The sequence below is a fragment of the Mus pahari genome (genome assembly GCF_900095145.1).
Source record: "Mus pahari chromosome X unlocalized genomic scaffold, PAHARI_EIJ_v1.1 GL456233.1, whole genome shotgun sequence".
Taxonomy (NCBI): domain Eukaryota; kingdom Metazoa; phylum Chordata; class Mammalia; order Rodentia; family Muridae; genus Mus; species Mus pahari.
Window position 1 is genome coordinate 107,782 of NW_018391603.1, and position 15,311 is coordinate 123,092.

The following is a 15,311-nucleotide window of genomic DNA, read 5'->3' on the forward strand; positions in this document are numbered from 1 at the left end:
GCAAGGAATTAATATTGATTCATATTATCTGATAGATACATGTAGTGGCTATTCCTGGTTGTCAACTTGACTATATTTGAAATGAACTACAATCCAGAATTGGAAGGCTCACCAGTGAACCTAATCTGGAGACTGGGAGATAGAAGTTTCTGATCTGGATCTTGGTATGGAGATCTTGAGACACAGTGGTGATTGAATCCAGAAAATTAAGACAGGGAGATCTCCGAGTCCAAGATCATCTGGGATTAAAGGTGTGGTGTCACACACCTTTAATCTGGGCTACACCTTCTGCTGGGGACCATATAAGGACATTGGAAGAAGGGAGTCTGGCTCTCGCTCTCTCGCCTTCTTGTGGTTTGGGACTCAGCAACTGCTAGATCCTTGGACTTCCATTCACAGCTACTACTGAACCATTGTTGGGATTTGGACTGCAGACTGTAAGTCATCAATAAATTCCTTTACTATATAGAGACTATCTGCAAGTTCTGTGACTCTTGAGAGCCCTGACTAATACATCAGGTAAAAGATTATTGTATCCCATATGACTATGGATAATATTGAATACTATATATTTCACTATCACTGGCACTGTGTATTTCAGATGTTCTCATCACAGAAGGTTTTAAATGTTTAAAGTAATGGCTAAGTTAATTGGTTCAAACTTGGTCATTACTGTATTCAAAGCCATAACATCCTTTGTATATAAATATGTACAATTATAATTTATCAACATGCAATAAGAAACTTTTGTTTTAGAGATTCTATGTCACATCTGTGTTATGTATTAATTCCCCCAAACATAGTATTCCTTCAAATTTGTATGGAAAATATATAACAAACTGCCTTTGCTTTATTTATTTTACAAAATCTCTAGGCTTTGTTACCTTTGTTTTACAGATGAAGAAAGCAAAGCAAAAAGAGCATGGGATAAAGAGAGAAGCAGCATAGTATCAAGACAAGAGCTCTGGCCTAGATATCTGCAGACCTAGATCCTGTGCTCCTTAGTTCCTAACTCACTATGTGGTTATGTCTAAATCACATCCCCTCCCAAGACCTCACTATCTGCATTTACAGAATGCGGTGATTTGGCTTTCTCAAATCTGTTTACATAGTATAATCATTTGGGAGCTTTAAAATACATTATTTAACTCACTTCCAAATATTTTGATTTTAATTGGTCTCAGGATATTGTGACTTCCATAACACTACAATGACTCAGAAGAAACTAATCCAGGGAAACCATAAATACAGTCTGGAAGGAAGGAAGAGAAACTTGTCATTTAGTATAAGAGTCAAGAGCTACAGAGTATGAAGAAGTGCTCAAGGTCTGTCTGTCTGTCTGTCTCTCTTTCTCTCTCTTGGCATGAAGGTATAATACAGTCATTCTAGTTGAAGAACTATAAGGATTTAAAAAGAGTGTTTATAAAAGGAATTTGAAGAGTTAACAAATTAAAAGAATACATATTATGTGGTTAATTTTTAAAAGCTTTGTTTTTCTTTCTGGTCCCATGTTTAGCATTTCTTCTATTCTTTTCCTTCTTCCAATATGGTTTATGTATTATGATGGGCTTGGGTCATTCTTCTTAGGAGAGATGTGAATCTTCATTGGAAGGAAGCCATTGAGAAAAAAATGGAATAAAATTATCATAAAGATGAATGAGCCTTTCCTTGGATTTCTTTTGCAGCACTTTTGTCAGCATAGTGGTAAACTTCAAAGGTAAGGATTAAAGCTTGGTCATAGAAAAAGAGTCAAGGGATCCATTTATTCTCTCTAGTTTAGATTTTAGCAAATAGGTGCAAAATGATTTCTCAGGGTTCATAATGCTCCACCCCAGTTTTATTATGGTGGAAAAATGCATGTGACTTGCTTTAAAGTTCTTTATTAATAAAGCAGAATATTTGCCTATCTGGCTTTGTATACTTCTTTCTCTTAGTACTCTGTCACAAAGGGGTTAGTTAAGTTTTCCTGGACTTGAAGCTTTCAGATCCTTGTTATCAATATCATTTATCATCAGTGATTTACCAGCATGATTGCTATCTGGTACAGTCAAAAGGACTTTCTGATAGTTGAAGAATGACAGCTTGAGGACCTATTCTTTTTCAGGAGACTGGCTAACAAATATATCTGAGAGCAAACACATAAAACTTGGATAGCAATGACAGCAAGATCTTGAACAATAAGCAGCATCATTATCAAAATACCCTTCCTTGTCTTATCCATTTTGGCCTTTGAAAATAACAAAGCATCATGACCTTTGAAACCAACTGGATAGAGTGAAGACAGGGATATAGGCCTAGATTAGGATAAAGGGGTCAAAGACTGTAGTCTATTTAAATGTTATCAAACCTTAGTCCAGAAGTTCAAAAGACATACTGATGATTATATGTGATCCTCACTGAATTATGAGAGAAGACTGACGATTTGAAGTTTTAGAATTTTGGTTACACTCACAGCTAATAAAAAACTTGGGCAAAGTTTTTAATCTGAACAACTAGGAGTTTGTAATTGGTGTTAGAAATAACAAAGAGGGACTGGAGAGATGTCTCGGTGGTTAAGAGCACTGACTGCTCTTCTAGAGGTCCTGAGTTCAATTACCAGCAACCAGATGGTGGCTCACAACCATCTATAATGGTATCAGATGCCCAATTCTGGAGTGTCTGAAGACACTGCTCATATACATTTAATAACAATAACAATAACAACGATAATAATAATAGTAACAAAGAGTACAAAGGTATATGTTTGACTTTTCTAATACACATTGGAGTACAGATGTAAAACTGGCAGTTGGGCATTTAGAGAGGTGTGTTCAAAGAAGTAGTCCATACAGGAGAAATATTCTGAGTTCCTTCATAAATGATACTCAAAGAAAAGGTATCTAAAGGATACTTGAAGATGAAGAAGTGATGGGGAGAAAAGATCTAACAAAGGACACACAGAAGGAGCAGCTAATGAAATAAGAGGAAACCAAGAAAAGAATAATATTCTAAAGTCAAAACAATGAGCATGCTTTTAGATGTACTATAGTCAGATGTTCAGATGGGTCAGATAAGGACTATGAAGTAACCTGGACTTCATGAAGTGGAAGCAATTGGTAGAACAGTTTTGTCAGATCATTTTGAGTTAATGACCTAATTTATTCATTCATGTAGTTTTTTTCAGAATTCTCTTATATATTTTTTACACAAAGAAGCAAGGATTAAATTAGTACAATGTACCGCATACTTTTGCTATCAATAAAAATGAAAGCATATCAATGGAATGCTTTTAGCAAATGCTTTGATTCTATGTGTGTACAGTCTGTAGAATGCAAAAAACCATTATGTATCAAAATAAAAGATATTATAACTCTTAAAATGTGTCTGTGATATCTTAACTGGATGGCAGAAATAGTTTTAGTCAGTAGCCTTGATTTTCATGATTCCCTAGAAGGCTCATGAGTTAATGTGTAGGTCACACTCTTGTGGTATTATGTGGTGGTAGAAAAATTTTTGTGGTGCTAGAAATGGAACTCAAGGATTTTCGTATGCTAGGCAAGCACTCTATAACTGAGTAGTTCCATGCTATAACCTAGAATTTTTCAGAGGTGTGGCCTAATAAGAGGACTTTCAGATACTTGGGCATGCCTTTGAAGGGACAGTTTGTACAATGGTCCTTTACTCTTTATCTACAATGGTCCTTTACTCTTTATCTATTTACTATCCACTATAAGGGGAGTTACTGCATTTTCCAGGATTTTATGTCATAATTTACTGCCTTCTAAAGGCCTAAAAATCAATGGCCAGATACCATGTACTGAAATCATAAGCCATGATAAACCTTTCTTCTTAAAATTTGAATATTTTAGATATTTTATTATGGTGATACAGTTGACAAATATACCAGTCAAGAAATTTATTTTCCTGTTTCAAAAATACCTAATTTAATCACTTTTGCTGAATTTATTACCCCATTTTCCTGTTATTATGCTCAATAACCTAAATGAATATATGTATACTCATGCTTGTATTATTTAAGTAGTTCACAAAAATGAAGTAAAATTCTATGCTAAAAATAAGGATATTTTGAAACTTTTCAACTCCTTTAGTTGAATTAGGGACTTCATGCCCATGTTGGGGAAATAAGGCCTTCAAAACAAATCATCTGTGAGCGCAGTATAGCCCTTTGAACTTTAGAGATAGTATATTGTCTCTAACACACTTTAAAATAATATGATTAAAATAAGGCATAATAGTGCACAACTTTAATCACAACACTTAGAAAGCTGAGGCTGGTAGATCTCTCTGAGTTTGAGGTCAGCCTGGTTTACACAGTGGGTTCCAAGACAGCTAGGGATATATAGGAAGACACTATCTCAAAATGATGGAATGTGGTAAAAAAAAATTAGGCACCAATATGGCAGCACCATAAATCTATAACACTTCATACCCACACATATGCCTTGCTTTTTGTAGTAGAATAACTACAGTGCCTCTTCATTGCTGCCAAATTACATGGCACATGTATACAGTCACATGTATACTCCCCAGCATCAAAAAGGAGTTCCTATAACATAAGAAGGTATATACAAGATGAGAGCTAGCAGATAAATCCCTTTCCCAATATTGGGATGTATAGAGATGTAGTCATTTCATTTGGCCTGTTATAAGAGGTTGAAAAATTAACTTGTCATGAAATAGATTATGCTAAATGTTATTATATTTCCTAATATTTGCTATACCTAACTCACCGCTATTGTCCCCACTTTTGTTTACATGGATTGTAAATCAGCTTTAGCTTCAAGTTCTATTTTCTAGGAAACCTAAGTTAAGATACCTGAAATTTTAAAGATGAAAATAACTCTGGATTCAAATCAGAAATTTGTAATGTCAACATTTTTGGAAACAATACAACTAAAATATATCTGTAATTGTTGCCTTGTTCTTAACATAGGATCATGTTTATTTTAACTAAGGTGATAAATGGAGTGTAATTAAGAGAAGAACTAATCAATATTGAGACTTGTTACTCTGCAATGGTTTACACCATTGAGAATTGCTATACCTGACTCTGGAACATGGACTTGAGAGCAAAGCACCTAGGTTCAAATCTTAGTTCCACATTTAACAAGTTCATTAATAATTCTGTGCTTCATTTTCTCATCTGTAAAATGGAGAAGGGAATAGTACCTATATTATGCAGTTACTCTGAGGATAAAATGAGATAATATAGTTATTGTTAAATAGAGACAATAAACTATCATGCTCACTACATAGCAGTATAAAAGAGTGTTCTATATTTATTATAGCTATTATGATAAAGGAAGAATGACCTGAAATTAAAAGAAAACTTTCAGCTAATGACATAGAACACATATCAAGGCACCAATATGTGGAAAGCAGAAGAATTAGGTGTAGAATGAGTTAACTGAAAGGAAATGCCAAGCAAGAAACACCCATTGATACATTCATGTTTATGTGGTACATATCACAAAGCAGAGAAATAATGAAAACAGAACCACTCTGAAGGATTTAGAGTTATTTTGTATATATTTTAAATATACATGTGCAATACATTAAAATATATAGAGATGTGTGATTATATATTTACATATATATACATATCTATATGAAACCACAGAAGGGATACATATGCGCACTCACATGTATATGTGCATACCTCAACAGGACCCATCTCTATGTAAACCAGATGCAGTCCATATCAGGCTAACTTGGACATAAGTAAAAGCCCTGACTCGGCAGCAGATTGCATTTAAGAACCCTTCAGTTTCTTCTACCAAGTATAAGGCCATTTAAAAATACACTGAGAAGAACTCCTCTGGGTGTATGGCAGAGCCCAGGGCCCTTCTGGCAGTGCACAATTTGCCTGAGTAAGGACTGCAGGGTTGAAATATCAAGGAGCTATTAAGAAGGGGGTTGAAACTAATAAGCAAGCATCCATAGTGTAACTTTAGCTCCAGAACAATGCACTAGTATCAGAGAATCCTTAGATATCTGGACTCTAAGCAAATTTTGGACAGAAGCAGCAAGAAGTGTGTGTTGCTACTCATCACCACCCAGTGTTACCCAGATAACTGAGTATAGCTTTTAGGAGTAGATAAGTTTGAAGTACATTAGGCAGAGTTTTAAAGATTAAACACAAATTATTTAAGTTAAAGGATTTAAAAGCAACATCAGAGGTTACAGGTATTCAGGTATTGGTTTAAGGTTTATAAATGTTCCAAGAAGCCTAATTTTATATATGGCACCATTTGCAGCAATATCATTAACAATATTAATAACCATCATAACATATTTATATATACAAAAATAGGACAAAGCAGTTCTACAAGAGGAGATGTAAGAGAAGGTATGTGGCTGTGTGCAACCCAATGTCAATATACCTCAGGAAGTTTCATAGCCAATAAAGACTTTGTGGCATATGTTTCTGCAGTATATATCCAACAAAGGGACATGGAATTACCTTTCTTCCTCTTGTGCATGATTATGCACTTCTCCTCACGTCACCCTGCAGCACACATCCATGCATACTTTAAAAGAGATGATACATAGAGTCTGGAAGTCTTAAACTAAGTTGGAGCACCTTGATTTCAAGCAAGTGCCCACAATATCTGTATTCCTTGATAAATTTTGGGTTTACTTACAGAGGGAAACTATATAATTCTCATGTCTCTTAGTAGCAGTCTTTTGCACCCTGCCATCACCATTGCAGCCTTTTCCTTATTGACAGGGGTTCGTAGCACAGGCTCTTTGTACATTTTATGAGGGGAGTCACTTCTGTGCTTTACATATCTTTCATCTCAGTTGTTCACTGTTGCTGAAATCTAGGTTCTTAGGCGGCTACCATTGCAGACAAAGCAAGGAGGGAGCACAGTGTGTGCAGCAAAGTGTAGATGCAATGGCGAAGATACAACTTGGTTAAGGTTTCTTTATATTGTCCCCCCCCCCACACACACACATTTGAGTTTTTATAAGGTGACAGAATCAAAGGTGATATCCATTGGGGGTAGCCTCAATACCCAGCAGTTAATTAACTATTAATTTTTCACTGCAGAAAGACCACTATACTAACTTCTTATGGTTTTTGAAAAGCAATTGGAAGGGAATCATATTCTGGAAATGTTAAGAGTCCTAAGAAAAAGTTCAGTGAGCCAATATATGAAGGAGAGAAACAATGAAGTAGGAGTCAGAAGGCCCATGTTCCTGTCAAATTCTGTTACCAATTCTAGTATGTGGCCTTGGGCAATTCCCTTCCTGTTTCCAGACCTCAGTTTTCCCATCTGTAAAATTACAACATTGAACTAGACTAACATTTAAGATTCCTTCCAGCTCTAAAATTTTATGACTTTAACATCCATTATTAAGACCTGAGCCATGCAGTCTCAGGGAAGTTAGCTTCTAAGAGAGAACATACCTCTGTAATATCCTTTGCTTTGTTCATTTAGCTATAAAGCACGTCTGCCTTTGGCACTTGGGTCAGACATACAAAGTTATGAGCATCCTGATTTACTATCCTACTCAGCATGCTAGTAGAATCTGTCAGTACTATAAGTTGGTTATCAGGAAAAGGAGAAAAACACTCCAACTAATTGAATTTGGAAATTTAGGAGAGCTTCGTACGCTCACAAACAGGTGGGTGTGCTTGTGAATGCATACACACATTGGGATATCGACTATTGGTAGCAATCAGTTCATTACAATAATCCATTTCCCTTAATACAATTTAGTAAATGGTATAGCATAGCAAAGTTTGGCATCTAAGAAAACACATATAGAAAAACACACGTCAGAGAAAAAGAGGGAGAGAGAAACAAACAGATATCAAACAAAATAAAAATATAAACAAAGATTAGTCTTAGAAAGCAGAATAATAGAAAGGTAGGGAATAAAGAAATGTAGCAAAGTAAAAGGAGAGACTGAAAAAGAACAGTACAGGATAATGAAAGAAGAGACAGGAAGATAGAAAGGAAGGAAAGATGAAGGAGAGAGGGTCAGGGAGGAAGGGATGAAAAGAGGCGGGTAGAAGTTATATTCCCTGGAAGGTTGAACACTGTTCCACATGCACCTATGATGACCATCTTAGAAGAAAGTCTTCAAAGGCACTGTGGAAAGCAGAGTGACAATCAGAGCCTGCGCCGAGAGGCATTATCTTGGGGAGCCCCTAAACCTCCACGTTGCTGGCTCTGTCAGTCCTCAGTGTCCAAACCTCATGCCCATATATCACCTGAATTTGCCATGACAGCCATAAAAGCTGAGCAGGCTGGGTGTCAGAAGATTGAAGAAAAGTGGGATAGATATTGTGAAAAAGAACAAGGCATCCTGCACTAGGATATATTTTGCCATTCTCCTGATGCCACAGGAACAAAAGAGGTGAGGTCCTAACTTTGGCTAGTTTATTATCTCACACCCTCCCCCAAACATGAGGCCTATGCATTACTGAAGATGGTCAGAAGGAGAACACTCTGGATCCATCTTGTAGAAAGGTCATACAGACTTTTCTTGGGCCTTGGGGAAGGGTGAGCTACTAGAAGAGATTTTTCTGCACACAGTGTTGGTGTGCCTCTTACAGCGGCAGCCTGGTCGACGGAGGCTATCATAGCCCTGCTGGCACAGATGGAGGCATCCACGGGTAGGCAGGTAGCAGCACAAGCAGGGTAAGAAAAGGGAGATGAGACTCATGGCTGCCCAGCGAATGAAGCAAGAGCTAGGCCCACAGGAGCAGGGCTCATCAGCGCAGTTGTCTTCATCATCAGTGGAACAGTGGTAGAAGAGGCCCTTGACACAGCAGAGGCAAGTGCCATAATCAAGGAGGCTCTCAGCAGAGCAAAGGCAACGCTGGTTGCACATCCAGCAGGAGGGCAGAGGGCGAACCGCTGTGCAGGGGACACACTTGCAGCGCCCACACTCCTCGCAGATAAAGAGGTGATCACTGGGATGCACTACAGATTGCTCAGCTTCTCCCTTCAGAGCACCATCGACCTTTGGGTGGGCCCCTGCTCCAGGCTGGGTTCTGATGATGGAGTGGCCTGAAGGAGAGGGTGTAATGCTGGCCAAGAGCCTTTGATCAGAGGCAGTGGTGCTTTGGGACATTGAGCTGGAAATACTAGACTGGCTCAGATGCTGAGGCAGGGGCTGCAGCTGATGGCACTGGCTGATACTGCGTGGGAGAGCAGTAGGAATGGTAGCCAGGGACCAATCAGATTTGTGGGTTTGCACAATAAGGGAAGGGCTGGAAAGAGCTTGTTTACAGGGTGCTGGAGGCCTTTCCACATAATCATTGCTAGCGTGAGTAGAGCGCAGCTGTTCAATAGGCAGAATTTGTTGGAGCTCATCTATCACTGTGGCATCCATTTTGCCTGGATTTTTGAGCTCTAAGTGATTTGAGGTCAGAGTGGCACTTGCGGTGATTAAAAAAAAAAAAAAAAAAGCCCTTGTAGTTAAATGGACTTCAAAGCATATCAGAAAATCCTAAGAGAAAAGAAATACAATGTGTGAGAACATACAAGTCACAAGTTTAGGGGAACCAAGAAAAAGTTAGGATTTATCATCATTTCATCTTTTAAATGCTCTATTATATGTTTCATTTAATACTTTTATTTTGTAAGTGAACTTACTCATTTTCAGAAAAGTCTGGCCATTTTATTCAAAGGATGAATTGGTTTGAGAGCAAATGCTAGATAATTAAACTTTTTTGTATTCTGTCATGTGATTAATATAAGTTTTGAGAATCTGAATTCTAATAAAAATAGAGTCAAATGTTAAAAACAAAGGTCATTTCCTAAAGCAGTATTGAAGCAATAGAGGAAACTTCAAAGGTCTACCAAGAGAAGTTGTTCATATGTGTACATGGACATGTATATATTCAACCATTCTCCTGCCTCAGCCTCCTGAGTAGCTGGGACTATAGGTATGCATTACCACACTCAGCTTCCAGAATCAAACATTTTAAAATATACAACACTGGGTTGTGTAGTGACAACTATATCAAATTATAATACAAGCCCTGAACTATTTTTAAATATCACAATAACTATACAATTATGTTTACGAAACAAATACTTCACAGACTGCTTTCCTCTACTTTACATCAAAAATGGCTTTTGTAAAGAGATGTTCTCATACTATATTTAAGCTTAGTTGAACATTAGAAGATACATTCTTACATCTTTGTTGTGCCACAAATGGTTGTGTAGTCCTTCTCCTGAAGGCCTTGATATAGGTAGAATCAACAAATGGTGACCATGCAGAAAATATTTTACAAGTAGTAGACTCTTGTACCTAGAAGACTGGATGTTCAAAAAGGAAATGGAAACATGAATCAAAGAGACAACATGGAACATCACGACGTAAAGATCATTAGCATGAATACAGTACATATTTGAAATCTGTCAGATTTTAAGTATCTTCAGAATGAACTAATTACTCATACTGTTATATAATTTGGATAGATTGAATAAATAATAAAAATGAACAGAGAAATAAAAAATAGTATCTGATTAGGATTCTATAATAAAAGCAAACAACACTGAAATAGGCCCAAAGTGAAATAATCATGGGGAAAACAATGATACAGTTCAAAAAGAGTTCAGCAGCTAATAATGGCTACACTTTGGAGGCTTTTGAGGCTATATTCTCATATAAATCTGATTAGCTAAACTTACATCTGCTTAAAAATTAGATAAACATAATGGATGCCCCATGACTCAATTATGTATGATACTTTTGTCAAATCATTTGCTTTCTTTTGGCCTCAGTTTCTCTACCGATATAATTATAGGGGTGGTCTAGATTTCCAAGGATACTGCCCCATAATGGTATATATTTCTATATCTATGTAATTTAATCAGTTTGTTCATCCACACCATCTACATTTTCAGGTTCTTGAGGGTAAATTGGGCAAAGTGCCCCTGTTTGTTTGGACAATTAAAAAACAAAAATAGATTCACTTCCTAGCACTTAAAGTCCTTGCAACTTTCCACCCATAGTTTTACTAAATCTTTATACAGTCATAGTCTTAGCACTGGAAAGAAATAGACAGTATTCATCAGACATCTGAATAAACAAGGACATACTATTCATCTGGGTTGTAGATTATATGTGAATATAGAAACTTTGGGCTATGATAAGTATTTGACAAAATTATAAGAAATGGGCTTATGTCCAACTCATCAAATACATGATGGGTGGAGTCATTTAAATCTTGTATACTTTTAATATAGCAACATATGCTGGGTATAGTTAGATATATCAACTTCTAAAATACATGGAAAATGTCAAGAAATAGTTACATGAGATAATCATATTATATTCCTAAAACAGGATTACAGTGAAGTCACTGAATACTCGGAGGCATGTCCACAAAGTTGAAAGCTAAACTCGCTAGAATCTAGGTCATAATATAAACAATTTATAACCAACAATAAAAATATCTAAGGGGGCTTCTATCTGGTACCAGAAGGTCGCATGGTGTTTAGGTTAAAAAAAGGTATATTAAAATAGTGGCTAGACTTTTCAAAAATAAGAGATTTTGTTGCATGATTAAAGAAATCTACAATAATGAAGCATTGGCCTCAGTTACAGTGTCTGCCAGTATGAAATTAGTTTCTTCCTGTTCTTAATTTTTTTTATTAGAATGGATTCTGAGATCTAATATGGGCAGTTAGGATTGTAATAATATTAGGATTTGGTGTAGTAATTAAAGACTGGATGACAATAAACATTTTTGATATTCTGGCCCTGCTGAATCAATCTAGCTAAAAAAGGTAAACTGAAACAATAGGCATATTCTACAGCAGAAGATAAGGGGGGAATACTGAAAAACAAATATGCAAGATACTACTTGTAGACTAGACGAGAAACTACCACGACATGCGTCCACCCATTAAAAAGCCATTCTTTGTGAGTAGCAACACTTAATAAACTGCCTGTGGTCAATTTGATATTTTGATAAAAGACAAAGAATATACATATCACATATTACTAAATAGCAGTCAATGTGGTTATGAGTCTTGGTCGTATAGTGATGGAATCTAGTGATTTTTGTCACGTAGTACCTCTGAAAAGTAATGAATGATGCATTGTAACCCACCCCTGTCAGTCTTGCTGGCCAGGTGCTCACAGCTTTCTGAATAGTTTTTCTATAGTCATGAAATTTGCTATATTCAACCTAAACAGAAATTTCCTTTCTTATTTAGGAACTAGGAAGCTAAACTATTCATGAAATGGTAATGTTTATTAATAAAAGAAAATGCGTTTTTCTCTCTAAAATCTAAAATCTGACATGCTGAGACAAAACTTGAAAACTTTTCTGCCTAAAGCTTTTCTAGACTGATGCCCTAAGACATTTCTGAATTCTATGATAAATCTTTTTTTTTTTTTTGATAGAGTGTGATTCAATGTTGATTTTTAAAAAGACGGGAGAAGAAAGAATGAAGGACTGACTGCTGTTTTCTCCCACTCTTACAGGCTCAATGCTGTTTTGTACTTTACTGTGTAAATGGCTGTGAGGTGTGTTTTTTTTCCCCCTCTGTACTCTGCTGTTATATACACTTGTTCTCAGAATAACTGAAAGCAAACATAGGGGGAATTTCTGCTATGGCTTTATATGTTTTCTTAGTTCTACTATTCCAAAGTCTGCTCTCTAAAAAATCCTTCTCTGTGCAAAAGCATTTGCATCTCTATCAAAGCACACACCCCTTACAAATACCAAGTTGTATATAGTTTACATTACTGACCTCTCTGTTACTGACTGGGCCTCCCTCCTACCGCATACATCTTACTAGAGCTGCCAGGTCCTCACCACATTTAACTCTTAACTTGTCACATTGCTACCCCAATCCTATTCATTACTTTAATAGTTTCATTAAGACTTACATAGTTTATTTCAAGACCCCGAGCCTTGCAATTTTAAGAACTTGATATTATTAAAGATATAGGTGCTTTAGTGATGAGTGGTGTAGAGAAAAATCGTAACACCAAACACATTTATAAGCTTCTAATGGTGAGGAAAATTCTAAGAAGTTAGTTATTCATTTAAGACACTAGAATCTTTCTATAAGCCACAAATTATTTTCTAAGACACAGGAATCTTGGGTTATGGTCTTAATGCTAGCTTTACTTTGCTGTGCTACTACAGGCCAGTGACCTCTCTGTTTCTTCATCTGCAAATGAAGAGACATATAAGTCAAATTTTTAAAGCCCGTTTTGCCCCGTTCTAAATTTTGTGCTAGGTTTTGGCTGCATATCTAAGTCTTAAATTTTTTCATGAAGAATTAGTCTTCTTTCTTTTCAATCCTTTGCTTCTTTACTACTTAATTTTGAGTAGATATCTCGAAATCCAAGTCATTCAGAACAATAGATTATGTTTCACAGCTACAGACATAAAAACAGAACACAAAGAAACAAAATATCTAGAAATTTACATTATTACTGCATGTTAGAATTAAAGAGACAAGGGTATACTTAACTGTAGATGAACTGCTAGTCTGTGCTTTATTTGTATTTATGTATGCAGATGATTTGTTGAAAACATGCTTTAATATATTATATACTCCAATTCATGTGCTAACACATTGCATTACAGGGAGGTTTTAATATGTGCAGAAAACAACAATAATTTGCATTTCAAAATATACCTTAGTACAGGCTTCAAGATTTGTTTTCTGTTCATTGAACTTTATTTGCAGCTTTCATAGGTGACTAAATTAGATGTGTGGAAGGAAGTGTATTTTAAATCATTGCCCTAGCCTAGCAAATGGGACTAACTAACAAAATTTTGACTAACTAGATATGCGCACAGGTTCTTATTTTGGACAAAATTCCCATATGCCACATACAGATATGTACACATATACCCAGGCATGAATCCAGAAATTTCTAAATCATTGCTCTGACTCAATGTAAGTGGGGGGTTATGCCGTGTCAGCTTGCGCCATTTCTTCCCAAGGCAAGGTGATGTGATGAAATCCGAATGATGCACAGCCCAGACTTGTGAGCCAATAGCAGACTAGCCCCACGCTGACAAGGATGCCCGCTGGGCAGTCAGACTGGCCTCAGCACTGGCTTTTCCTACGTCCTCACCTTGGGTGGTTAGGCTGCACTGTAAGGGGCTTAGGCAAGCACCAAAATGCATTAAAGGGCAACAGACTATACATTAAATTGGCATTTGGATAAAAAAAAGGTTCATACTGAATTCCTATTTTGATTTCCAGTACGGATAATTTTCTACAGGAGCTGATTAATTTAAATGTCATTTTAAGGGTTTACATTTTATTTCATCAAGGCGCTTTCTTGTGTGTGTGTGTGTGTGTGTGTGTGTGTGTGTGNGCGCGCNCACACACACACACACACACACACACACACCGCAGGCTGGAATGAATGGCAATCTGTGCATTGCATAGAAGGAAATCTGAAGTCTTTAAGAGCTAATCCCCGTGGCTTACCTTGAGAAAATGGTTTATCCATGCCGAGAAAAGCAGGAGAACTAATGCTCGATCTGGCTCAAAGGATCTCTTCTCCTGAGTCTTTAGGTTTCTCCACCTCTCTTCGGAAAGTCTGAATGAAAACTCCTTTAGTGAAAGGGAAGATTAAAACAGAGATAGTTCTGTCTTGGTCCCTCCAGCACAGCAGGAAAGAGAGAGAGAGGGAGAGGGAGAGGGGGAAAGAGGGAGAGAGAGGGAAAGAGGGAGAGGGAGGGAGAGAGGGAGAGCAAAAAATCGGCGGTGTGTGTGTGGGGGGGGAGGTGAAATTCAGACCTGTAGTAGCAGACACACCGTATAGATTCTACATGCAGAGCTGAATCTTGATGCACGTATTCCCCAAAGAAAGCTCAGCAGGGTAAGTTCACCTCCTCCTCTTCTTTCTCCTCCTCCTCCTCCTCTTTCTCCACCTCCTTCTCTTTCTCCTCCCCCTCCTCCTCCGCCTCTTACTCCTCCCCCTTCTCCTCCTCCTCCTCCTACTCCAGTTTCTTTTTCCCCCTCCTCCTCCAATATTTTTCTTCCCCTCCTCTTCCCCTCCCCCTCCCCTTCTCCCCTTCCTCCTTCCTTACCTACTCCCCCACCTCTCTTTGGTCCCCACCTCCACCTCCGCCTCTGTCTCCTCCAATCTGTCAGAAGAACCGAAGCAGCAGAAACTGCAGTTGTAGACACAGGGTATCTCAACGGAGCAATAGATACCGCTAGTGGTGTGATTATTTATACAGCTCTGGGTGTGTTGGTATATGATCTGCGGCAGTACGCGTGTAGGGTGAGGTTGCACTGTGTGTTCAGCTCAGCTAGCTGGCTGTTTTGTGAATGCAGATGGTTTCTGGAGGT

At 37.4% G+C, this 15,311-nt stretch overlaps 1 protein-coding gene across 1 annotated transcript; it reads right to left on the reverse strand.

Annotated features, from left to right (window-relative positions):
- Window positions 1–5,254: 5,254 nt before the first annotated feature.
- Spry3 (sprouty RTK signaling antagonist 3) lies at window positions 5,255–14,812 on the reverse strand. Its single transcript, XM_029534604.1, has 4 exons — window positions 14,754–14,812; window positions 14,442–14,567; window positions 10,164–10,286; window positions 5,255–9,468 (listed from the first exon to the last, which is right to left on the reverse strand). Exon 4 carries the CDS (start codon window positions 9,349–9,351, stop codon window positions 8,485–8,487), a length of 867 nt encoding a protein of 288 aa, XP_029390464.1. The 5' UTR covers window positions 9,352–9,468; window positions 10,164–10,286; window positions 14,442–14,567; window positions 14,754–14,812; the 3' UTR covers window positions 5,255–8,484.
- Between the last annotated feature and the right edge of the window lie 499 nt (window positions 14,813–15,311).

Coding starts and splice junctions, on each gene's coding strand:
- Spry3 (XM_029534604.1), bottom strand. CDS start 9,351: ATGGATGCCACAGTGATAGATGAGCTCCAACAAATTCTGCCTATTGAA.